Genomic DNA, 26,624 nt, shown 5'->3' with positions numbered 1-26,624 from the left:
CTGCACCATTTTACCTCCCTCCCAGCCACACAGGAGGTTCGGTTTCAGCACATCGTCGCCAGTGCTTGGTTAGAGCCGTCCTCGCGCGTGTGGAGCGGTGTCCTGTGTGACTGCGGTTTGCATTCCCCTAATGACTAGTGACGATGAGCATTTTTTCAGAAGCTTGTTGGCCACTTGTGTATCTTCTTTGGAGAAATGCCTACTCAAGTCCTTTGCTCCCTTTTTAAATTGGGTGGTTTATCTTTTCGCTATTAAACAAAATGGTTGAAACATTTGAAAAGTGGGCTCCTTAAAAGCGCGGGTCCTTCCTAATACCTTGCTCTCCAGGAAGCTTATTCTTTGAGGGTTCCGGATGGGCGAAGTTAATTGTCATCTGTGCCTCACCCCTCCCCCTTTTTGTTTTGTTTTTTTGTTTTGTTTGCTTTGTCCCACTTTTCCCCGGTACTGTATGCATGTGTCAGAGTAAACTGCAAATGGTACTCGAGTAAAGAATTGAACTGCAAAATTTCACATCGGAAAATGCTACAACTGAATCACACAAATATCCTTTTCGGTGTATTTAAGAGATTAGAGCACTAGCTTGCCAACCTGTGTTATTTGAACGGCGTTTAAAAGTGAACATGTTACAGCAGTGTACTCTGAGCAGTGTTTTCCAGTGGATTTTGGTGTGGGGTTGGAAACAGGGTTGAGTGTGGAGAGCCGAACGTCTTCTTGGGGAGAGCTGAGTGTGCAGCTGAATGGTTGAGCTGTTGTTTAATCTCAGTCTCACTCCTTGAACTCTAAGTGGAAAGGGGGGGGTGGGGAAGCCTCCTGAGGCCTCCACTCCCAGCTCCGCTCCTGTTGGACCATCAGCAGCTGGGAGCTGGGGGGGGAAGGGGGGCCGGAGGAAGGATCCTTCTGTGAAATTTGGAATGGGCAATTCCCAGTGTGATTTTCTTTTCTTTTTTCCCCCAGTGGGATTTTCAAAGCCTGTCCAAGAGAGTAAAATTGGGGGCTGGAGGACTGCTGTAATATGCAGCATTAGCCTTGATTAAAAAGTTTTCTTTCAAGGTACATTAAAAAAAAAAGTGCCATAACCTTTAGGTCCAGAAACAGTCCAATATATCTTTTTTCTTCCTTTGTGTAAACTGAGTATTTTCTTGTTTTTTGTATCCTGCCTCATCCCATGATGGGTTTTTGATATCTTGTAGCACTTTAGTAGGTTTTCTGGAATCATTAAAATATGTATAATTTTTTTTCTCTTATTTTACTGAAAGATGGCAGGTGTTTTGTTATGTTTTGTTTCTGCTTTCCTCCCCCTTTAAAAAAAAGCTCTCTAGAAGCATGATTGACACACAATAATCTGAACATATTTTAATGAACAATTTGATAAGTCTTGACATATATCCATGAAACCATAAACACAGTCAAGATAATGGACATAATCATCCCCTAAAGTTCCTTTGGGCCCCTTTATAATACCCTGTCCCCTTCTTTCCTCCCACCACTGGTCTTCTGTCATTACAGATTAGTTTCCATCTTGTGTGACTTTATATAAGTGGAATCATATAGCACGTACTCTGTTTTGTGGCTTTTTTCACTCAGCATGGATGAGATTCATGTTTTTATGTTTTTATTACTAAGCAGTCTATCCATTGTGTGGACATACGACAGTTTGTTTACGTGTTCCCTTGTTGATGGACATTTGGGTTGTTTCTAGTTTGGGGCTATTACAAATAAAGCTGCTTTAACCATTTGTGTCCAGGTCTCTGCATTTCTCTTGGGTGAATACCTTGGAGTAGAGCGGGTGGATCCAACAGTGGGCATAGGTTGACTATTTCCCAAAGTGGTTGTACCACTGACATTCCCACAGCGGTGTATCGGAGACCCAGTTGTTCCACATCCTAACACTTTTTTTGTAATAGAGTTGCCTGATTTTGACATTAGAGTAATGCTGGCTTAATAGATGAGTTGAGAAAAACTCCCTCTTCTTCCGTTATCTGGAAGACGTTTGCGTTGAATTCGTATTGTTTTTTTCTTGAAACGTTTGGTAGAATCCACCAGTGAAGTCACCTGGGTCTGTGGTTTTCTTTGTGGTATGGTTTTTAACTATAAATTCAATTTCTTTAATAAAGCCATTTAGATGATCTCTTTTTGCGTGAGCTTTCGTCGTTTTTGTTTTTCAAAGAACTTGTGTATTTCATCTCAGTTATTGAATTTATTGGCATAGAATTTTTCTTAATATTCCCTTGTTATCCTTTTAACATCTGTATGTCTGTAGTGATGTCACCTCTTATTCTTGATGCCGACATTTTGTGTCCTTTCTCCCTTTTTCCTGATTAATTTGGCTACAGGTTTGTCCATTTTACTTATTTTGTCAAAGAACTGGCTTTTGGTTTCATTGACATTTCTCTACAGTCTTTTGTCATATTTCAGTGATTTCTGCTCTGATGTGTATCACTTCCTTTCTTCGGCTGATATTGGGTTTCTCGAGTTAGAAGCCGGGGTCATTTCCCTTCTCCTCCTTCTTTTCTACTGCAGGTGTTTAGTGCTGTAAAATTCTAAGAATTGTTTCATCCACATCCCACAAATTTTGATATGTTGTGTTTTCATGTTCATTCAGTTCAAAATACTTTCTAAGATTCCATTCTATGCAATTTGAGTTAATTTTTGTGAAAGTTGTAAGGTCTGTGTCTAGATTTATTGGGTTTTTTTTTTGTTGTTGTTGTTTTTTTAAACTATGGACATCCGATTGTCCCAGCACCATTTGTTGAAAAGACTGCTATTTCGCCATTGAATTGCCTTTGTTCCTGTTTCAAAGATTACTTGATAATATTTGAGTGGTCTGTTTCTGGGCTCTATTCTTTCCTCTGGTCTATATGTCTATTCTTTCACCAATAACACGATGTCTTGATTACTGTAGCTTTGTATTGTCTTAATGTCAGGCAGTATCAGTTCTCCTGCACTCTTACCCTTCTTCGCTGTTGGGTTGCCTATTTTGGGTCTTGTCTTTTCCATGTAAACTTCGGAATCAGCTCACCACTGTTCACAAAATAGCTTCTGGGATTATGCTGGGACGTGCTGACTCTACAAATCAAGTTGGGGAGAACTGACATCATAACAATATCGGCACTTCTAATCCATGAACATGGAATATCTCTCCATTTCTTTAGATTTTTTTTATTTCTTTCATCATAATGTTATAGTTTTCTGTACATAGATCCTGTACACATTTTGTTGATTTCTTTCATCATAATTTTATAGTTAGATTTTGTTCGATCTGTACCCAAGTATTTCATTTATTTGGTGCTATTGTAAATGGTGTTGTGTTTTTAATTTCAAATTCTAATATTTCATGGCTGGTATAAAGGAAGGCAGTCGACTTTTGTATGTACGCCTTGTATCCTGCAACCTTCTTATAATCTCCTATTCTGGGAGGTTTTTTTTTGGGTTTTGTTTTGTCGATTCTTTGGAGTTTTCTACATAGACAATTACATCATCTGCCGTTTTATTTCTTCTTTCCCAATTTGTGTACTTTTACTTCTTTCTCTTGTCTTCTTGCACTAGCTGGACTTTCAATATGATGTGAGCAGAGGAGACATCCTTGCTTTGTTCCCGACATTCAGGGGGAAAACATCCAGTGACTCACTGTTAAGTAAGGTGTTCATAGGCTTTTTTGTGGACATTCTTTATCAAGTTGAGGAAGTTTTATATTGCTGGTTTGCCAGGTTTTCTCTTTATTACTGGTCTCAAGCAGTTTAATTGTGCTCTGCCTTGGTGAAATTTTCTTCCTGTTTCTTGTGCTTGGGATTCATTGAGCTTCTTGATCTGTAGATTTATAATTTTCATTAAATTTGGAAATTGTTTACCCATTATTTTTCTAATGATTTTTTGTTCACCTCTCTCCTTCCTTTTAGGTACTTGAGTTACATAGATATTAGGGCCCTTGAGGTTGTCTCACAAACTCCTTCGTGCTCTATTCACATTCATTTTCATTCATTCATTCATTCATTCATTCATTCTCTCTCCTCTCTGCTTCTCTCTCTAGTCTGTTTTCTCTCTGTATTTCATTTTCTCTCTGTATGGCTGTTTCTTCATGTTCACTAATCTCTTCAGTTAATCTCATCCAGTGTTGTGTAGTTTTCTGTGAAGTTTGACTTTAAAACACACACACACACACACACACACACACACACACACACAAGCACCTTTGTGCCTCCATCTAACATAGTCAACCTTTCCTCTGACTCTTTTAATGTATATAATGTGTCAGAGGAAAGGTTATAATAACTGTTTAATTTTCCTTTTCTACTAATTCTACCATCAGTGTCATTTCTGGGTTAGTTTTGCTTGGTTGAGTCTTTTCCTGATTATGGGTCATATTTTCCTGCTGCTTTGACAGCCCGATCATTTTTATTGGCTATGAGGCATTGTGAATTTTGCCTTGTTGGGAGCTGGATATTTTTACGTTCCTATAAATACTTTTGAGCTTTGTTCCGGGATGTGGGTAAGTTACTTGGAAACAGTTTGATCCTTTCGAGTCTTGCTCTTAAGCTTTGTTAGGGGGACCAGAGGAGCCTTTGGTCTGGGGGAAAAAATCTCTGTGTTGTGGACCCAGCGCCCTGTGGATTGTGTGGTCTCCACTCTGGCTGATGGCGACAGGAACTCTTCCGAGTGCTGTGAGCCCTGCTGATTGTTGTTCTCTGTTCTTTCCGATGGTTCCTTTCCCAGCCCTGGGGAATTTCCTCACATGTAAATGCTGGTCTGTTCTCAGCTGAAGACTTGGGGGATATTCTCTGCAGATTTCCCACGTGCGGCTCCCTTCTCTTCAGTTCTCTGCCCTGTGAACTCTAGTCATCTTGGCCTTACCAGACTTCCAGCTCCGTCTCCTCAACTTAGGGGGTGCCTCTCCCATATCACTTCCTGGAAACTCCAGGCTGTGTGCTGGAGTAGCTGCAGGGTCACCTCTTTTGCTTTCCATATCTCAGCAGTCAGTGTCCCTCCTTGTCTGATGGCCAACGTCTTGAACACTCCGTGCAATGTATTTTGTCTGTTCCTTTTAGCTGTTTCAGGTTGAAGAGCAAATCCAGTGCTGGTGACTCCAACTTGGCTGGAAGCAGAAATTGATGGCACTTTTTAAAAGGGAGCTACGCAATGTCGATCAGAGAGGCAGAGAAAAAGATTGACAGTAACAATAACCACAAAAAAGGCATTGGGTGGTGGGGAATTAGAACTCAGACCTTCCTTTAGATTCTAACCTTATCATGTTGTAGTTCCACTCTTTCGACAGGAACCTAAAACGTAAGGTCTATATTGAGAAGCTGGGAATTTTCAGGGTCAATGTCTTCCATGAGCCACATAGCTACTGTAGCATCCCAAAGATCGCTCGCTTCAGTATGTGTTAGGAAGTTTTAGCTTGGAGAACCGTTATCTGGTATTGGTCCCGCTGGTGGGTTTTGAACCATTTGAATTGTGCTTTTCTGACTTTTCATCCCAACTATTAAAGAACAGGCTTTTACTTGAGGGTATATCATATGAAACAAATCAGTCTACACACAAGCCAATCAGTATTATGGGTAATTGAACTGTATATAATACTTTAAAATAGAAAATTTTTATACAAATGGAAATTAATAGGAAAAATTATAAGTAGATTTTATTTTATTGTTTTTGCTGAAAGGTTTTGAAACCATGTAGCAAATAGAAGTTTATTAAGGCTACCTTCTTAGATAACGTTTTGTTAAGTCAGTTTAGGAACTGATGACATCCTGTCTAGCCGTTACATCTCTAACAAATGTAACGAGTGAATATTGTCAGTCTCCTTATGAAATAAGATTTGGACTCCGGCTTTAGATCTCTTTCAAGTTCTACCCTAGTGCTCATTATTTTGTCTGCTCTCCCCTCCTCCACCTCCATAATTTTAATCTTTCCTTTTATGGTTGGGCTTGGCGACTCACGTGACTTGCCAGGAGCGTCACTGAAAGCTGTAGTCTCTCCCTCTGTCTGTCTCACCCTAGCTGCCCAGACCCTGGCTACACCATTCCTGCCTCCTTGCTCCTCGTTCTAGCAAACTTCATCGCAAAGGCCACGTTTTAAATCATATGTTTCCCCATCACTGGGACTTTCTTTTCTGCTCAACTGTAGGATCCTTTGTTTGCTTTAAAACTGGGGGTGGGGGGGGCGGGGGCGGGGGCGGAAGGGATTAATAAATCTTAAGTGCCTAGGTCTCTTAATTTCTGACAGAAACGAGCAACAAAATTACTTCTGCAAAGGTAGGGTTTGTGTGTGTGTGTGTGTGTGTACATGTGTGCATGCATGTGTGTGGTGGGAGAGTGCTGTGTGTGTGCATGAGCATGCTTGTGTGTACTCTCAGTGCTCCATGGGAAGTCTTCGTTGGCTCGATAGCTGCGGTCAGACAGAATGAAATTAGAGTATATTTCAAGGTAAAGTAATTAACACATTTCCTAAATACTACTCACCTGGATAATTTCAAGGCTGTTCTATTGATAAATGACTGTTCTTATGCGTCCTCTTTTGCTTCATTCATTATTCATTACTTGAAACCCATTATTCATTACTTGGCTCACCTGAAATCCTACTCTTCCTCCTTCACCTGTGCTTTGATCTAGGTTTGTCTAGTTCTACTGTGACACCTCTTGGTGGCTTTTCGCCAAGCTTGTGATTGGGGTGGGGTGGGGACTGTTTCGCTGCTGTCATCTGGTTAGTGGTGGCCAGTGTGTCCTCTGCTGGTCTGAGTGTCCTACGATTAGGAAGGTCACAGTGTGCGTCGCATTGCCTGGCTGAGGTCTGGCTCAGAAGGACACTCAGTAACATTTTATTGACGTGAACAGAAAGTTTGTTAGCTTTAAACTACATCATGTCACTTAAATTTAATGTAGTCACATGTAGCTTCTTAGGGTGATTTTATGTGCTTTTTTCTGAGCCCTAGCACCACTATTTCACAACCTAAGACTCATAAAGATTTTTATACCATTTTTTCCCCAGACTCAAGAGGCTCTGCTGGAGTTCCTTTAATCAATAGTCAATGGCAGCGTTTTTATATCAGTCAAAGGCTGTTGTAGAATCCTTTCGCTGTCAAGTATATGAGCGTTAGCTCGTGAGCATCATGTGAGACAGGTTTGCTGATGGAGAGGGTCAGTTCTTGTAGTTTTTTGTGAAGGGGTGAATTTCAGAGCTGCAGCTCAAGTGGCAGGTCCAGCCCAGGGATGAGCCGGACGCGGAGCTCCTGACGACCCAGGTGATCAAAGGACAAACAGGAGTCTTAGAAGAGAAGCAAAGCTGGAGCCCTTCACCAGGAGTGGGGCACAGGGCTGCACATGTGACGGGGCTGCGATCCAGACCTTAACGTGACAGAGGATACAGTGCTTCTCCACAGTACCTGAGTCTTTATTCCTGTTGCTATTGGATGGTAATAGAATAGTTCAGAGTATGATAAATGTAACATAACTTTTCTGCAAACAATGCGTAATATGAAAAGCCAGCTTTTATCTGCGATGTCTACCTGCAAATTATTGAGTGAAAGATTGTTATTCCTTACTGCTTACACGATTGGTTCTAAAATACTAAAACCTTGTAATAAGACTTTTTTTCTATGTAGCATGTGTCTGATATTTTGGAAAAGGTAAAATGATGCAAAAGTTACACGTATGTTTTACATCCATAGTGCCACGCAAGTCCCACTGGAATTAATACTTGGCATTGGACAATGTGAAAATGTAGAAAGAGCAGAAGCTTTCCAGCTAGCTTCCAGGTGGTCACTTGCTGGCTGTGCGACTTTACATGAGGTGGACAAGAAACCCAGCTTCTGAAACCCAATGTCATCTATGAAATGGGGACAAGGAAATGGGAGGATATTTATGCACTGGAGATAATGCACTGTGAGGCATAGCATCTGACACATCGTGGGTGGGAATAAAGGGCAGCTATTATTGTTTTAAATAATTAAAGGGAAGAAACATCTCAAGATTCTAAGTGAACCTTTTAAAATTAGTAGACCCCCCCGACACCCCCCGGACTTCCGGGAACACTGCTCAGACAGCGACAATATCTTCATATCACAGAAGGGTTCCAGAGTCAAGAGCTTGTTTTGATCTCTAGATAATGAGACAATCATATGAATGGAGGGAAAAGTGCATTTTCCTCGCCTTTTAAATAAAATGAAACAGACAAGTTACCGGAAGATATTTTTGCGCCACCTTTTACTGTAAAACAGTAAATAAACTTAGAAATCGTAGCAACAAGTAGCTACACAAAGATCCAGGATAAGGGCAGAGCTTCAAGGTCATTTTTCTGCCTTGGAACTGGGGGGATGTAGGTCCTGCCTTGACTCGTGACATCACTTTAAATTCAGAAAGAAGCTAGCATTTGGCTAGGTTCTCACGAGAGGCAAGTCAGAGATGGCACCGTGGATGGAATGCTTGGTCCGTCCTCTGGCCACTAATCACGTGCTGCCACATGAACCTCAGGTTAAAGGATTGTGTGGAACTATCCTTTAACCTGAGGTTCATGTGACACTTGGTCAACTTGAACAGAGGTGCTCCAGAGGCAGAAATGGACCTTTTCCTCTAGTCCTCTGATGGGACAAGCACTGCACAGGACTCTCAGAATTTGCTCAGTAACTGCTGTTCATGTTGATTTCACTGAGGTCAGTATTTGCTGTTTGTGTTACGGACAAGAACAGTAACAATGAACTGGAACAGTCCTGTACTACTGCTGGTGTTGAGTATGTGTCTGCCATCCTTTTATCGGATGGTTCACAGACATCAACATTTATTCTCACAAGAACTTCAGAAGGCCGGTGGGATTATTCCCGGAGGGGTCGAGTCATTTGCCAAGGTCTCACGGCCAGTGAGTGACAGACCCAGGAACTGAACCCTGCCCGCTCTGAATCCCAAGTCAGGGCTCTTTCGGAAGCCCCAGGGCCTGGGCTGTCCAGTGCAGGTAACACTAATTATCAGCCTTTCCGAGAACTAGTTTTCTGAACCGTGTTTGGACCTTGACGAAATGCCACGAGGCTGAGAAGGTCTGCTGCTGGCAGAGGATACAGAGTATCTTCTAGAGAGGTAGCCAGCTCAGACAGCTAAACCTGCACTAAGGGCCTCAAACCACTCTGGGGTTGGTTCTACCTGGGATTAAATCCTGTCCGCCCTTTGCCCATCACCTCAGTGTACGCAGTATGATCACTGAGAGATAGTAACCTGCTACCGGGATAAAGGGGCACTACCTGTTGTGTGTAAATCGATCGCCACGCTTCCTAAGGAAATGAGCAGGTGCCCCACGCCCAGCCACTAGTTCTAGTTCAGACCGAAGTTTAAAAACACCAAGAGGTAAAAATAGAGAGAATACTGTCTTTTTCGAGCCTCCCCCAACGCCACAAAGCATGTGATACTTGACAAGAATGTGAAGCTTGGAAGAAAAGATAAAGAGACTGTGGTTAAAACGATGGCAGTGACCTCATGGGTCCTTCCAGGGGTACAGGAAGGAAAAGGACCTCAAAATAAATAACTTGTTCAGGTTTGTTTGTGCTGCTTCCTCATCGAACGAGGTCTCCTTTGGTGGGACTCAGGCGAACTCTCCCCTGGTGCTGAGGAGTCCCGAGGAATGTTCAGGGGTTGGAAATGGTGTGTGTTGGTTACACCAAGCTTCGGTTTTCCTTTTTCCTTGTGCCCCTCCGCTTTCTTCCCAGCTGGATGGAGGGCTGGGGGGGAGAAGTCATTTGAACAGCACCGGCCTTTTCAGTGCACAGAAATGTTAGCGGAGCTCCCACTGCAGGAAGCCGCCTCTATTCTGGGCAGTGAGTACCTGCAGGGGCAGAGACCCAGAAGCCCCTTACGGGCTCACGCAGCCGTGCTGGCAGCATTTGAAAAGCGCTCGGATCGTGCCCTGGGGAAAACGTCAGCAAATCCCACCAGTGGAGCCTCTCTTAAGCAGAGCAGACATTTCAGTTTTTAATCATTTGTGTTTGAAGGCAGGCACTGAGGCGGTTGGGTTGGGTTTTTTTTTTTTGTAAAATATTAAAATTAGACTTTTACCTATACAAATTTGGCTATGTAATCAAAGTGGAGTCTGATTCATGCAGTTTTATTACAGCCATCTATAGAGCAAACTGAGGCCACACTGCTGCTGTTTTGCATCATAAAGTTTTAGAAGTCAGCAGGTCTGCCTTGTCTTACTTGGTACGTTGTTATATAATATTGATTGGAAAATGCAAGGTTGTATGACAGTGACTGACTTCCTCCTTCACACCGAGCTGGCCGCCACAGCCAGTGTGCTCGTGTCCCCCAATGGGCGTGTGTCCCTCTCAGAGCTGCTGTCTAGTCACACAACCCCAAGAAAGCATAGAAATTCATGATTCTATGCACCAGATTTGTTATGACTTAGATAACATTATATTATTCATAAAACACGAATTTCCAATTTTTTAGTGCTTGTTTGCATAACAATGTTCAGATAGCACATTGAAGGAAACGTTAAACTTGAATGCTCTTTGGTAATTTTGATCAGTAATAGTGATGGTGATGACAATACCTTAATTATTGCTTACATTTACAAAGCACTTACTATATGCAAAAATATGTCCCAAGTGCTCTATGTATATTAGCTCGTTTAATATTACAACAGCCCTATGAGATAAATGTGTGCCCGCCCTTGACCCTGGGCAACCGCGGAGCTAGCCTCCGTCACTCTAGCTCTGTCTTTTGGAAAATCTCATGTAAGTGGAATCATACAGTGTGTAACCTTTGCAGACTGGCTTCCTTCACTCAGCATAATGCTTTTGAGGTCCATCCAAATTGGTGCACGTATCCATCGTCCATCCCTTTTCCTCACTGGGTAGTATTCCACTGTATGGACGTGCCACAGTTGATCCATTCACCCATGGAAGCACATGTGAGTTGTTTCCAGTCTTTACCAAGTATGAATGGAGCCACCATAAACATTGGTTCACAGATTTTTGTATGAATATGAGTGTTCCTTTCCCTAGGGATAGTATTCAGGGATTGCTAGGTCTCACGGTAAGTGTATGTTTAACTTTATATGAAACTGAAGAACAGTTTTCCAGAGTGGCCATACAATTTCACGTGCCCACCCGCAATGGAGGAGGGCTTCATTTGCCCCATATTTTCACTGCATTTGGTTTTGTTGGTATTTTGTATTTTAACCATTGTAATAGGTGTGTAATGATATCTCCTTGTGGTTTTAATTTGCATCTGCCTAATGGCTAATGACATTGAACATCTTTTCATGTGCGTATTTGTTTCTTAATGCAGTATTTATTCAGGCTTTTCTGTTAGTTCCAACGTATTGTTCGTTTTGGAGTAGGATTCTATTTTATTTTCTCTTCAGAATGTGTTCCATTTCTTGATTCTTAGGATGGCCTGAGTAATTTTGGATTGTATCCTGCATATTAGGAATGTTAAGTTGTGGAGATTCTGTTTTCTATTATTTTTCTCTGGTGAGTGTTACTTCCTTTGTTTAGTGGGTGCTTTTCTTTGTTGGACTTGAACTTCTTGGAGTTGAAGTGCAAACCTCAGTTCTGATCCTTTGTAGTGAGCTAGATGGTTTGAGGGCGTGTGAACACGTGTATGAGTAAACAGAGTTTGGGGAGCCCCTCTCTGGCTTTTTCTTCCTGGGTTTCCCGTTCTCTTCAGTGTTCACAGCTTTTGGACTTCGCTTTTTGGTTTTTAGGACAAACAAACTGCAGGGTTTCCTGCAGGTACCCTCACCCCCACTTAGTGCATCACTTAGCTCTGGGCTAAAAGCCACAGAAAGAGGAATTTACTTGTACAGTTGTCCATTGGCCCTCCGCCAAGTGAGTGGAGACTCCCCGTCAGAGCTGCTCACGCCTACTCGCTACAACCCTCAGTAGTTGTCTTTGTGTGATTTCCGGGCTTGAGACAGCAGGGGCTGCTGTCCACGAGGGGTCTGTCATCACAGAAGCGACGCTATGATGCTTACATTTTAGTTAGGAAACATAGACAGTAAGCAAACAAATGAGAGGATCATTTGTAATTTGTTGTTATGCGATGAAAGAAATAAGGTTGATGTTGGAAAGTGACAACGTTGGGTAAGGTTGTAGGAAGTTCTCCAAAGGGCTCCCATTTCAGTTGAGGCCTAAAGAACAGAGGAATTTGGTCACCAAAAAGCTGGTTGAGAAACAGTTCAAGCTAAGGCAATAGCAGATCCCAAAGCCCTCAGGTAGGAGAGCGGTCAGCGCGGCCGGAGCATGGTGAGGGAAGGGAGAATGGCATCACGTGAGGTCGGAGGGGCAAGAAAGTCATGGAGGGCGTGATAGACCTTGGTAAGGAGTTGGGAATCAGTGATTCTATACAAGGAAACATGACAGCCGTGACTATAAGGGGATGCTTAGCAGACAGATCTGACCTCTCCTACTGCTTCGTCAGAGTAGCCAGTCCTTCAAAGTCTTGCTGATGGGTGGTCTGGCCTTGTGGTTATCTGACCTACTTGTCAGTTAGCATTGTTGGAATAAACAGTAGAAGACCCTGCAGTGGGTTTCTGCAGTACGTGGGGAACGGAAGTAGATTCGAGCATCCCCTCTATCTCTGGGATTCTCTAATATCATGGAAAAGAAAATAAGTTGGCCTGCATCCAGAAAGACATAATGGCAGTTAAAACCAGTTTAAAAAATGCGAAGCACTAACAGAGAGAAGGAAAAGGCTATGGTAGAGTGAAGTATTGTAGTCCTACGTAGTAAGAGATCCCACACGATTTCTTCGGAAGAACTGTTGTCTTCGGGGTTGAATTACTACGTTACAGCCACATGCTAGCATGTGCTTCCTGGGCCACTTCCTCAGGGGAGCACTTCAGACTCACTGGTTCCTTTCCTCTGGTTTAGATGACAGCGCTTCCGCTGCAAGTAGCATGGAGGTGACGGACCGCATCGCCTCCCTGGAGCAGCGGGTCCAGATGCAAGAAGACGACATCCAGCTGCTCAAGTCGGCCCTGGCCGACGTGGTTCGGCGCCTGAACATCACCGAGGAGCAGCAGGCCGTGCTCAACCGGAAAGGACCTACCAAAGGTGGGCGTTTTAGGTAACACAGGAGCAGCTGTCCAGCCAGGCTCGCTGGAAACCCTTGCTCGGGCCGACACACTGTGCTCAGTAATGTTTGACATTTGTAGGTGATCAGCAAATGTTTGTTGGGTCAGGGGAGGAACTGTCCACAATGGACTGAGAACAATTGTTTATCCAGAATCTCCCAAATAGCGTTAGCTTGCAGAAAATGCCCACAATCCTTGCTGGGTGCCCTTTGGAGGCGGGTCGACCTAGAGACTGTTTTGAGAACTCTCATCTTTTTCTCTTACTCACCTTATACTATCATTCGTTTCAGCCCGGCAAACACTTAACTGACCTTGTGGGACATGCCAAGCTCTGAGCCGGGGACTGGGGGCACAGAGGGAACAGGCCCGTCCCTTCCCCTGAGGGGCTCAGAACCCCAAAGTTCATCACTAACCCCGCTCCGCCTTCTAGCTAGTGAGCTCCCCCTGGGCCAAGCCTCCCGTTTCTTTTGAACCTCCTTCTCGCTGCCCGTGAGAACGTAGCCTACCACCTGTACCTAATGGCTTTGTGGCAAATTGAAATCATCACTTCATTTCCCTGTGGGACCTGGGAACAAAGCATAAAAAAGTAAAATTTGTGGTTTAAGTAACTTTGTAGTGACCCTCTTCTTAAAATGCTGGAAATAAAAGGCCTCTGTATAACAGCTTCTGTCTTGCTAATAGTACTTTGCTGTCTGCTTTCAACCTATCCGCATGGCTCATCTTTTGCCAGAATGACTTTTCCTCGTGGATCATGCTGGCAAGCAGAATTATGTACCTCCTGGCTGTAAAATTCCTTTGGTTAAAACATTTTGAGATTGCGGCATATAAACGTCCCTTTAAAATTAACTTTCTTTTTTCATTTGGATTCAACAAGTTATTTCACAGTTAACTGTATTTTCCTTGGAGTCAGGAGAGGGTACTGTTTGATGCTGCATATGCCAGTTTTTTTCTCATGTACTTGGCTATATTTTCCTGCATTTTCACATTCCTGTGGAAAGAAAGCTATTTCTTTGTCCTTTTATCACCAGCTCCGTGTGAGATGTACATGCTGGCAACGTCTACATTTTGATAACCTCTTATGTGATCTTTTTCTCCTTCTAAGTTACAAAGTGATTAGGGTATTTTAAATAGAAACCGGGTTATTTTAGGTATGCTTGACCTACTCAGCTTTCCAAAAATAATTGTGATGACTACTGTATCCTAAAGGGTACACTCGAAGTAGTTGCTTTCTATATAAAATTTCAGACTTCTAAAACTTCTTTATTATTAGAAAATTAGCGGGGGAAATAATACAAGTGGGCTGTCCAGGAGTTATCTTTTCTTGATTTGGAGTAAAGTTTGATTTTTATAAAACTTCTTCTAAGGGAGATCACTTTTGTCATAGTTACCGCTGATGTTTCTTTGTGACATTCTTTTCACAAGTGACAATAAAGCACAGTGCGCAGAAGGCCATGTCATGAAATGAGAAAAGATGCGAAGAAAGTCGGGGAGGGCGTGGTATGCCCTGAATGGTGTGGGCCGTACTTTTCCCTGCTCGTGTGCAGTGTTTCAGGGGACGCTGGAGCAGAGGGGGGAGGACGGAGTCCGTCACCAGCTCCAAGAGCTGGGCCTTGGCGCTGGCTGTGCCCTCTGCCTGGACAGCTGGCCCTCTGTAGCTGGGGCTTGCTTGGGGGATCTTTTAGACAAGATGGATTTTAGGCAAACCTCCTTTGATTTCCGTTGCTTTGGTTTGCCATCCTAATACAGACCTTAAGTAGACTGGACACATGGCATCCTAATGGTTAAATATTAAATGATTTTTCTTTTCCCCCAAGTTTAGTTGTCAAAAGTTTACGGCTCTGTCTTGAGCTTCGGGTGTTCATCTTTGTGCTGTTTGCCCAGGGACAGGGATGGCTGTGCTACAAAGAAACAGGTCGCCTTGGAAGCCGGTGAGCCTTCAACATGCTTGAAGCGCGTGCGTGATGAGCCCGCGTGTTGGTGCCTCTGCCGCCCCCGTTGTTAGACTTCCACTCCCGAGTCTCAGAATGCCGGTGAGGCCATAGCCGGTGGCTCCGGGTCCTCTCCAGGACGGGACTCCACTTACAGGATGGAAGAGAGTTATCATGACCTCTGAGCTTTGACTGACTCCATCAGTCTTTATATGACTGAACTAGCGGAACAGTGAGCACTGCAGGCTCATGAAAATAATTCGCTCACAGATCAAGTCCGAGCCTTCCTGAGACAGGGAAAGGTTGTGGCTAATCCCATAAAACGCTGGGCCTGTGGACACGGTTTGTACAGACGGAGCTGTGTGTCAGGCTCCTTGGTTTGGACAGTGTTCTCCTGTCCCTGGAATGGCCTGTTGTACTAATTACCCCACGCTTCCTAACCCAGTGATGCTGGGCCATAGGGTGAACTCAGCCTCTACCTAAGCTCCCCCAAATGTGCTCTTCTCCTGGTACTTTCATGTGTTTTCTTAAATATTAAGAACTGTTGCCCTGTCGTAGGTCCTAAGTGAAGAGAATGTCAGCCTGCAGAGTTTGCTTTGTTCATGCAGGATTTACGTTCAGGTGGGAAGGTTTGCCCAGCTGGGGTTACCATGTTGTGAAGGAAGGAGAAACAGGCTGCTTCTGGGGCATATATTCTAAGATTCTTGGTAATGTTCAAGTTTTTTCAGTGTTGTGGTTGGAGTGGGGCAGTGCCGGCTCCTAGTAGAACGAAGTGAATAGACTCTCTTAGATATTGCTGTTATGAGTGTAAACACAGAAAAACGCTTGATGAATAAAGAAGTTCATTATGGGGAAAAACTGGATAAGAAACATTAGAGGAAAAGCAAGTGTAGGGGCACGGCCAGAAAACTACGGCACCTCATACGCTTGAATGTTGTGCAGCCCTTAAAAATGTCTGTTATTGGTAACACAGGGACATGCTTATGTGCTACATTAAGAGTCAAAGCGGGATATAAAACTGTATATACTATAATTCCAACTAATTAGACAAAATCTATGCAAAGATTGGAAAGAGATATAGCAAGAGAGTTATTGCTTGTTTTTTTGTTTTTTGTTTTTGTTTTGGAGTGGTATAAGTATGTTTTTCTTTTTTATACTTTTAGTTGGCTTCGAAGTGTTCTTTGGTGTGTGTTCCTTAATAAGCAGAAGAAATTTATGTTTTAAAAATGAGTCCTTTCTTACCACTGAATCGGATCTTCACTGTACTGAGATCAGCAGCAGGGCTTACAGCAAACAGCAGCGCTGGAGTTGGCTCACGTGTGTTCTCAAGGAGACAGGAGTCATGGTTTGGAGTTAAATTAATAATAGAGCCATTGTACACATGCACGGCTGATTTCCATTTCAGCGCCAGGGGAGTGTCACAGGATTTTAAATGTAAAATGTGGGTTAAAATATAGTCATCGTCCCCTGCATCTGGGTTGTCTGTTTTGTTGGGCATTGAGCAGCAGGTGGTCCTTTTTCTCATTTTAATTCTGCTTGTGTGTTCACACTGTAATTCAGAGCTTGCCTTTTGTGAAACTTGAACATACCTTTGCACGCTTTTTGTATTGGTCATATTAACAGCCCCATCTATGAACAGACCAGAGAATTAATAAATACCACCTAAAGCTGATAAGCAAGTCAGTCCTGCCGTTTCAGCACGTCGAAGCCTGGTCACAGCGTTTAACTCATGCGACTGCTGTTGGAAGCAGATTATGAATTATCTTTAATAATGTCGCCTCAGCTGCATTCACACTTAACCTTGCTATTTAAAAAAATACTGTAGCTACCATTTATTAGTTGGCTAGGTGCTGGACTTTGCAGTAGATATTTTGGCTATATTAGCTCATTTCACCTTGCACAATTCTTTGAGGTAGGTGCAATTATGTCCATTTACAGATGAGAAAGCAGTCTCTAGGAGATTGAATAATTTGCCCCAGATTACAACTAGTTCAGGAACGTCTGGGACTGGGCCCCAACACCTGGCTGGACATGTGGATGGATTCTTTCCAGCATCCGTGTTGCTTTGCTCTGCACTCCTCTTAGCAATATTATTTAAATTAGCATTGTTCAAGACAAATCAGATATTTAAGAAATGAATAACTATATAACTAGAAATTAGAGTTCTTTTCTCAAGGTTTAATTTGCAAAGTATCCCCAATCCAATAGATTATATTCAACACCTAATGGTGTAAAATACTCTGTTACGGTTCCTTCACAAATTTTATTAGGTAGGTACAGCTAACTAATTAAAAAAATTGAACCTCTTTGCAGTGAATGAAATTAATGAATAATTAACTTAGTTCTTTGTCCTACTTAACCAAATTTAGAGAGCAGTTTTTTTTCCTTCTGTCTACTGTGCTTTCTCCTTACATTTTGCTTTACAAATCATTTAATTACAGAAAATAACTTTTGCTTTCTTTTAGACAGAGCACACTATAGTTTCTTCCATTTTTCTCATTAATTGCCCTCCCCAGATTAGATAGGCACTCTTTAGTGATTTATAAGAACGGTTTAGTAGATGTAGTCAATTTTCCAGAGACTAAGAAAGATTGTTTTTAAACTTTGTATTATGAAAAATGATCAAATGTATGTAAAAGTCGAAAGAAAAACACCTTTTATTTTTTTACCTGGCTTCATTATTTATCACTATGTAGTCAATTTTGTTTTATTTATTATTCCTCTCCACCCCCACCCCCACTGGCTTCCCCTCAGCCCATTAGGATTATTTTAAGGCAAATCTAAGACATCAGTTTATTTTATCTATAAATATGTCAGTATGTATTTGTAAAATATAAGGCTTCTCTTTTTAAAAATTCATAGTACCATTATCACACTTAAAAATTAATAATTCCTTAATTTCAAGTCAACATTCAGATTTTCTAATAGATGGCTTTTTTATAGCAGCATTATTGAAACACTTATTATAATTCACATAACATAAAATTCACCCTTTAAAGTATACAATCCATTGGTTTTTACTATGTTCAGAAAGTTGTACAGCCATCCCCACTATCTAATTTTAGAACATTTCATCACCCCAAAAGATACCTCATACCTATTAGCAGTCATTTCCCCTTGCCCCCTCCCACGACCCTCCCTGGTGACCACTCATCTCCTGTCTCTGTAGGTGTGCCTGTTCTGGACATTTCATATAAATGGAACCATGCAGTGTATGGTCTTTGCCCCTGTCTCTTCTCACGTAGCATCTTGTCTTCAAGGTTCATTCATGTCACACACAGCGTGTATCAGTACTTCTTTCCTTTTTGTGGCCGAATAATGTTCTGTTGTATGGCTGCACAACACACTTTATCCATTCATCAGTTGATGGAAATTTGGGATGTTAATAAATGACCTTTTGCAATGTGTTCATTAATGTCTTTTTTCCCCATATATATTTCCAGTACATTGAATTTTCAGTGTTATAGGATTCTTGTACTACTAGACCCATGCCTGAGAATTTAAATAAATACACATGGTACCATGGACAGCCTTCCCTACTTGTCAAACAATATATTAAAACTTGATTCATGTGCATTCTGATAATTTCAAAATCTTTTAAAACATATAAGAGTCAGCAGTTTAAATCTGCTGTAGGTCTTGAGATTTCTGGCACAGTAGGTAAGAGGTAACATATGTACTCACTGTTCCATACTTTGCTCTTTTCACCGCAGGGTATAGAGACCGTCTGCGTTCCTTTTACACAACTGCATAGTACTCCACTGTGAGGATGTGAGGATGGCCATAGGACAGCAGCCAAGACATGGACTGAGGAGCATAGGGGAGGCTCGCCCAGCCTGGTTAGGGGTGCGCGTGGCAGGGGGCAGGGTCCTGGGCCAGGCACTGGGGAGGAGCTGGGTGCCAGGTAGCTTCCATTTGCTCCCTGCCTGGAGGCTGACTTGTATGAATAGCACAGACAGGTCCACTTGCTGTCCACTTGCCGTTGAGGCGTGAGCGGAGGGGAGCCCCAGCTGAGGGTTGGGAAGAGGGCAGAGAGTGAGGTCAGTGTTTACTCCCTTGACTCCTTCCATGTGGGGTCCCTCCACCGGATGTAGCTGCTGCTCCCAAAGCAGCTTCTCTGACTTACGTTCAAGGTCGCTGCTGCCTCCTCTCGGCCCCTCAGACAGAGGAGGTTGACAGCTGTTCTGCTCCTGGCCCAGAAGACAGCAGGGAGTCCCACCTCTGGAGCCAGGTGTGGAGCACATCCCACTCAGAGAGGGTGGGGAGAGAGGTCTAGTGACCCCACCCCAGCACAGATGTCCCCCACCCACTCTAACTGGCCAGGTAAGACTGGCCCACCTGAAACAACAGTCTAACAGTATAAACTGCTATGTAATGGAGGTTCAGAGACGGGCCATCAGGGACGAGAATGCATGAACCACTGGTTCTCCAAATGTGATCCCCAGAGTAGCAGCAGCATGGCTGGGAACTTGTTAGAGATGCAGGGCCTCCGGATCTGGATGCGGGGGCGAGGCCCAGCCATCTGTGCCCTCCAGGAGACCGCTGCACGCTCAGGTCAGAAAGCCGCTGACAGAAACAAACTAAGGAGGTGGGGGTTTTGTTGTTTGTCGGGGGTCACTGGAGAGTTGGGTGCATGATGGGAAAAATAAAATTGGATAGAGAGAATGAGGCCAGGTTCCTGAGGGTTATATGAACAATATTGTAACTAGCAAACAGTGTGGACAGACATGCAGTGAGTGGCCTAGGGGTCGGGAACTGTGTCCTCTCCCCTCCCTTCCGGAGGCTTGGTTGTGAGCTGGGAGCCGCACCAGGCGTGTTGGTCCCAGTTGCATGAAACAGTGCATTTCCTGTTGCTGCCGCTCAGTAGCCGCTGTAGCCGCTGTCATTACTTCAGCTTTTCCATTTTCTGTTGGTTCTGGTGACCTGAACGTGGAGCCTCAGGCTGTTGGCAGCTGTGGAGATCGATGAGGGATGTGAAGAGAGGGGTTTTCAAGGAGATTCACCTGCTGGAGCCCACGGAATGTGTCCGGAGACCAACGCTCGGTTCTAGGAGCTGTGCTGCAGGAGCAATGGGATGGATGGACAGTAATAGTGCAAATGGAAGCGCAGACAAGCTAATACATGTGCTGCATTCATTTCCTGGGATTGCCGTACATGTACTGCATTCATTTCCTGGGATTGCCGTAACAAATGGCCACAAGCCAGGAGGCTTAAGGCAACAGAAATTTATTCTCACACGGTTCTGAAGGCCAGAACTCTGAAATCAGTGTCCCTGGGCTGAAATCAAAGAGTCAGCAGGGTCGGTTCCTTCCGGAGGCTCCGAGGGAGGCCTCTCTCCCAGCTCTTGGCGGCTGCCAGCCATCCTTGGTGTTCTTTGGCTTATGGAAGCATCACTCCAGTCTCTGCCACCATCCCATCGTCACACGGCCCTCTCTGCTCTGTCTTCACATGGCCTTCTTATTAAGGACACTGGTCGTTGGACTTAGGGTCCACGCTGATCTGGGGTGACCTCATCTGAACTGATTCCATCTGCAAAGACCCTCTTTCCAAATAAGGTCCCGTCTGAGGTTTTGGGTAGACATGAATGGGTGGGGGGGAGACACTGTGTAATCTAGTATGTGCATTTAAAGACAAAGCAGAACAGAAACTGAAATGATGGGTGAATAGAGAGGGAAGGTAGAAGTGAGGTGAAGACGGTGAGGAAAAGCGTTCTGCCCCGGAAGAGAGGACATTAGCGAGGAGGGCAGGCTGAGTGTGCAGAAGATAAGGCTCTTGGTGTTGCAGCTGTGGGGTTTCCACTGAGGACTGTGACGTGCAGCAGTGGGCAAGCCCACGGCTGGAGCAGGTGCTCAGGAAATGAGGCAGGAGTGCAGAAGCTGTCGTCCTCTGGCCAAAGGGGGCGGACAGTGGCATTTTCCACTTTCTGTCACATTAAAAAAGAAGGAAGACTGGCGCTCACGTAAGGGGCTGAAAAGTTGCAGTGTATTAAGAATTTGGCATTCTATGTAGTTTTGTCATGAGTAATGTTTTTAAGAGCCTAAATTGAGGCAGATTTAATTCTGTGGTGAACAAAATTAAATTCTGCCAGCATTTTTAAATATATGTATTTTTAAATTTTAGAATAGTTTTTGATTTACAGAAAAGTTGCAAGGATAGTACAGGCAGTTCCCATATACTCTTCGCTGTTTCCCTTTTTATTAATATCTTACATTAGTGTGGCACATTTGTCACAACTAATGGACCAGAATTGATACATTATTATTAATTAAAGTCACACTTATTTGGATTTTCTTAGTTTAATCCCTGAAGTCCGTTTTTCGTTCCAGGATCCCTCCAGGATTATAGGCAGTCGTCATGTCTCCTTAGGCTCCTCTAGACCGACAGTTTCTCAGGTTCTTCTTGTGTTTGATAACCTTGACAGTTTTGAGGAGTACGGGTTAGACAGTTTATTAACTGTCTTTCAGTTTGGGTTTGTCTGATGTTTTCCTCATGGGTGGACTTGGGTTGTGGGTTTCGGGGAGGAAGAGCACAGAGGTAAAGTGCTATTTCCAGCACATGCTGTCAACGTGACTCGTCACTGTTGATGTTGACCGTGGTTACCTGGCTGAGGTAGAGCTTGTGGGTTTCTCCACTGTAGGTAGTCTCCCCCGACTTCCATACTGTACTGTTCAGAGCGAAGTCACTACACAGCCCACACTTGAGGAGTGGGGAGCTGTCCTCCGTCTCCTCGAGGGCAAAGTGTGTACATGAATTACTCTTCATGGGAGATGGATCTCGTCTCTTCCATTTAGTTACTTAGTCATTTCTATCAGTAAGGACTCGTGGATATTTATTTAATACTTAAGACAAGGAATCCAATGCTACTTTATTTATTTTGTTGTTCAAATTGTTCCAGCCCTGGCCACTGGTTGGCTCCCGTGTCCCTTTGACGTGCCCTCATCAGCATAGGGTCTTTGGGTTTCCTTGTTTTTCTGAACACGTCCTTACTTCCTGACACTACAAGATGCTCCAGGCTTGTGTCATATATTCCCTGCCCAGCCCTGGATTCAGGCAATTCCTCAAGGAGTCCTGGTTCCTTTCCCTGTGGAATGGATAGAAACCAAGGTTTGGGCACTGGGTGTCTTTAGGTGCCGTCAGCAGACAGAACTAGAAAACGTGTGTGTTTATACTAACCCAGGTATACAGACTCGTATGCATCCATGATTTTTGTGTCTGTAGCTATGTCAAGCTAAACGTGACTTTATCCTGCTGTCTCCTGCTGTGCTCCATGACCACCTGGTTCATTCTAGCCTCTCCATTACTTGTCTGTAAGCTTCGTCTCCAACAGTTAGAAGCCAGGCTCCCACCGTCCTCCATGCATTTACCTCATGGTTCAATTCCAGTGCTCACGTATAGTGGTTTCAGACTTGTTAACCCATGCCCCGGGGAGAAACAACTTCACTAACTGGAATACAGTGCTCTGTGCAGTTCCTTGTGTCCTCTTACAGTCTCTACTTATTTCCGAAATTACTTAAGTCAGCACCTTTCTTCTCCACCCCCTTCCACAAAATTATGTCATATGTTTATTTGTAATAAGTTAGATTCTTTTGTCACAGTCTGCATTCCATTCTGCGGTTCCCCCATCTCCAAATTGATTTTTATTTGCGTAAAGTTCACTCTTTGGGCTGTAAGAGTCTGTAGGGTTGGACAAATGCATAATGTCCCCTATCTACCAATACAGGATACAGAATAGTTTCACCACCCTAAAAAATCTTCTGTCCTTCACATGTTTCACACACACACAACTTCTGGCACCCACTGGCCACTTTTTGTCTGTATAGTTTTGTCTGTTACAGAATGTCCCATAAATGGAACCATACCGTGTGTCGCCTTTCAGGCCAGCGCCTTTACTCGTCACCGTGGGGTCAGATTCGTCCAGCTTGTTGTGACGGTTGCTTCATTGCCTTTTTTGCTGACTCAGACTCCACTGTCTGGATGGACCAGTTTGTTTATCCTCTCACTGATGCAAGAGCATCTTGGTTGCTGCCAGTTTTTAGCGATTATGAATAAAGCTGCTATAAATATTAAATGCAGGTTTTATAGAGATATAAGTTTTCCAATCAGTGGTAAATACCTAGTGTCACCCAATTACTGGATTGTACAGTAAGACTATATAGTTAGCAACTGCCGGTCTTCCAAAGCGGCCACACCATTTTCCACTCCCACCAGCAGTGAATGAGAGTTCCTGTGGCTCAGCACCCCACCGGCAGTCAGTCGGTATTTTGTTTGTTTTTTGGATTTTAGCCATCCTAATAGGTGTAGAGAGATACCTCATTATTGTCCTAATTTGCATTTCCCAAATGACAGAAGATGTTTAACACCCTTTCATATGCTTATTTGCCATCTGTATATCTTCTTTGGTGAAGGGTCTGTTCAGATCTTTTGCCTATTTTTTTTAATTGGGCTGTTTGTTTTCTTACTGTTGAGTTTTCAGAGTTCTTTTTATATTCTATATACAACTCCTTTATCAGCTATGTGATTTGCAAATATTTCTCCTAGCCCATCACTTGTCTTTTCATCCTCTAAACAATGTTTTAAGCAGAGCAAAAAATTTTATAATTTTAATGAAGTCCAAGCCGTCAATTTTCTCTCTTATGGATTGTGCTTTTGGTGTTGTATCTAAAAAGTCATCACATGGCTTTTCTCCTCTGTTGTCATCTAGTTTTATAGTTTGGGATTTTACCCTTAGGTCTGTGGCCCCTTTTGAGTTAATTTCTCTATAGGATGTGAGGTTGGTGTCTAGATTCAGTGTTCCAGCACCATTTGTTGAAAATCAACATTGAATTGTCTTTGCACCTTTGTCAGTCCTTCTGGAATTTTCTTTCCTTTTTTTAAATTTTATTGGGGAATATTGGGGTACAGTATGTTTCTCCAGGGCCCATCAGCTCCAAGTCGTTGGACTTTAATCTAGTTGTTGAGGATGCAGCTCAGCTCCAAGTCCGGTAGCCGTTTTCAATCTTAGTTGCAGGGGGCGCAGCCCACCATCCCAGGTGGGAATTGAACTGGCAACCTTGTTGTTAAAAGCTCGCGCTCTAACCAACTGAGCCATCCAGCCGCCCCTCGGGTGGCTCAGCAGTAGCTCGTTGTCTCCAATCTAGCTGTGGAGGGCGCAGTTCACTGGCCCATGTGGGAATCGAACCGGCAACCCTGTTGTTCAGAGCTCATGCTCTAACCAATTGAGCCATCCTGCCGACCCTCCTTTGTATATATCTTAAAGAGTTACCTTGATAAAGGGGCAAGTGTTGATTTCCTTTTCTGTTTGTTTTACAGCAAGACCGCTGGTGCAGACCCTGCCTCTAAGAGCCACTGTCAACAATGGCACCGTGTTACCAAAGAAGCCTAGTGGCTCTCTACCGTCCCCCTCTGGGACCAGGAAAGAAACCGCTGTGCTGGCGACAACCAAAAGGTAGGCACCAAGGGCCTTAAATGAGTCTAAAAGCAGTTCCATCCCAGACTTTAAAATAAGTATTTTTTTAATATGACACTGTACAATGTTTCATCTGAGGTAAAAATTATGGTCTTTGATGAGTTAACTATAAGAGGAACCATGTAGGTTCCTTGTTCTGCTTTTTAAAATTTAATCATATTATTTTTGAAATCTCATTAGCTAAAGCTACAGTGTGCTGTTTCGTATTTTTACTTAAAGCTCCCTTTTGAAAAACAAGTGGGAGTATAACTTATGCAAAAAGGATTATGCCATTCCCAAGTTTGTACTTGACACATAGTTAAATTCAGATGACCACACCAACCTTAAATTTTTATCTATAAAATTTGGATAAGCTTTTAAATTATGCCTAACAATGGAGTTCCAGATATTGTCGTCTGTCTGATAGAGCATAGTTTGCTGTTAACTTTTAAAATAATTTTATAATTGTCATATTAAAATTTTATAATTTATATGCCAGGCCACTTTTCTAAATTTTTAGGCTCTGGAAAATTAAATAACCTGATGGAAAGCCTTAAAGAAATTCTTCGGCAATACTGCCTCGTGGGGCTTGTTACAAGAACTTGTCGAGTTCATTAAAATACTAACTGCCTGATGTGTGCTGGGGACCTGGGGTGCGAATATGCTGTGTGGGGTACTGGGCGTACCAGTGGGCTTGTAAGAGTTAGATTTATGCTGGGTTTGACTCAGAACGAAAATGTAGCGATCCCATCTTTTAAATATATAGTGTTCAAGCATAATGGCCTATCCTTCAAGCAAATTTTTGTTGTGCTTCACCAGATAGAGTTTCACTTACTTATTGTTTGTGGATTTTAAGAAAATTGGTTTTTTGCAGGGCTTTTTAGAACCTCACAATGAAATCCTTTGCTTCATTTCCATATATGTTTAATACTCATTTGGATCATTTATTTATTTAAATAAACATGAAATGACTTATGAATTCTTAATTGGCAGCATGAGATATGGACTATCATTTAATCTAGATGTTACAAGATTGAGAAGACTGATTTTTTTATGAAGATTCGGGTTGCCATCTGTTATGATTTCCTTTTTATTGTAAAAAAACCACTTAACACTAAATTTATCATCTTAACCATTTTAGGTGTACAGTTCAGTAGTATTTAGTATATTCACATTGTTGTAGAGCACATGTCTAGAACTTTTTCATCTTACAAAACTGAAATTCTATGCCCAGTACATGTAAATTCCTCGCCTACCCCCACCCTTGGTAACCACCTTTCCCCTTTCTGTTTCTGTGATTTTTGACCACATTAGATACTTCGCATGAATGCAGTCATACAGTGTCCGTCCTTTTGTGGCTGGCTTCTTTTACTTAGCCTAATATCCTCAAGGTTCACCCATATTTTAGCATGTGACAGGATTTCCTTCTTTTTTAAGATGGCGTAATATTCTATTGTGTGTATAGACCACATTTTCTGTATTCATTTGTCTGCCACTTTGTGGTGGCTTCCACCTCTTGGCTATTGTGAATAATGCTGCAGATATCGCTTTGAGAGCCTCCTTTGAATTCTTTTGGATAAACACCCAGAAGTGGGATTCCTGGGTCATATAGTAATTCTATTTTAATTTTTTTGAGGAATTTATTATAATGTTTTCCTTAGTGGCTGCACCATTTTACATTCCCACTAGCGGTTCACAGAGTTCTCATTTCTTGTTATCCTTGCCAACACTTGTTATCTGTTCTTTTGATAGTGGCCATCCTGATGGGTAAAAGGTGATATCATGGTTTTGATTTGCATTTCTCTTCTAATTAGTGATATTGAGCATCTTTTCATATGCTTGTTAGCCATTTGTATATCTTCTTTGGAGAAATGTTCAAGTTCTTTGCCAATTTTAAATTGGTTTATTCATTTTGTTGTTGTTGTTGAATTGTAGAAGTTCCTGATATATTCTGAATGTTAACCCCTTGTTGCATTTAGCAATGTTTTATAGTTTTCTATGTACAAGTCTTTCACATCTTTGGCTAAGTTTATTCCTTCGGTGTTTCCCCGAAAATAAGACCAGGTCTTATATTAATTTTTGCTCCAAAAGACACATTAGGGCGTATTTTCAGGGGAGGTCTTATTTTTTCATGTATAACAATCTACATTTATTCGAATACAGTCATGTCATCTTCTTCTGGAACATTGTCGTAA

The 26,624-nt window shown here is 42.7% G+C and overlaps 1 protein-coding gene across 8 annotated transcripts in view; it reads left to right on the top strand.

The window, feature by feature from the left end:
* Nucleotides 1-26,624, top strand: part of EML1 (EMAP like 1) — a 160,767-nt gene that overhangs the window by 81,241 nt on the left and 52,902 nt on the right. For all 8 annotated transcript variants that reach the window (XM_019751593.2, XM_019751591.2, XM_074326942.1 and 5 more), the window contains exons 2-3: nucleotides 12,854-13,036; nucleotides 24,294-24,429. In XM_019751593.2, the coding sequence (XP_019607152.2) occupies nucleotides 12,854-13,036; nucleotides 24,294-24,429 (319 nt within the window). The remainder of the gene's footprint in view (nucleotides 1-12,853; nucleotides 13,037-24,293; nucleotides 24,430-26,624) is intronic.

Source organism: Rhinolophus sinicus, linkage group LG03, assembly GCF_036562045.2.
Source record: "Rhinolophus sinicus isolate RSC01 linkage group LG03, ASM3656204v1, whole genome shotgun sequence".
Taxonomy (NCBI): domain Eukaryota; kingdom Metazoa; phylum Chordata; class Mammalia; order Chiroptera; family Rhinolophidae; genus Rhinolophus; species Rhinolophus sinicus.
The sequence above is the reverse complement of the archived record's forward strand: the minus strand, read 5'-3'. Positions and strand labels throughout refer to the sequence as shown.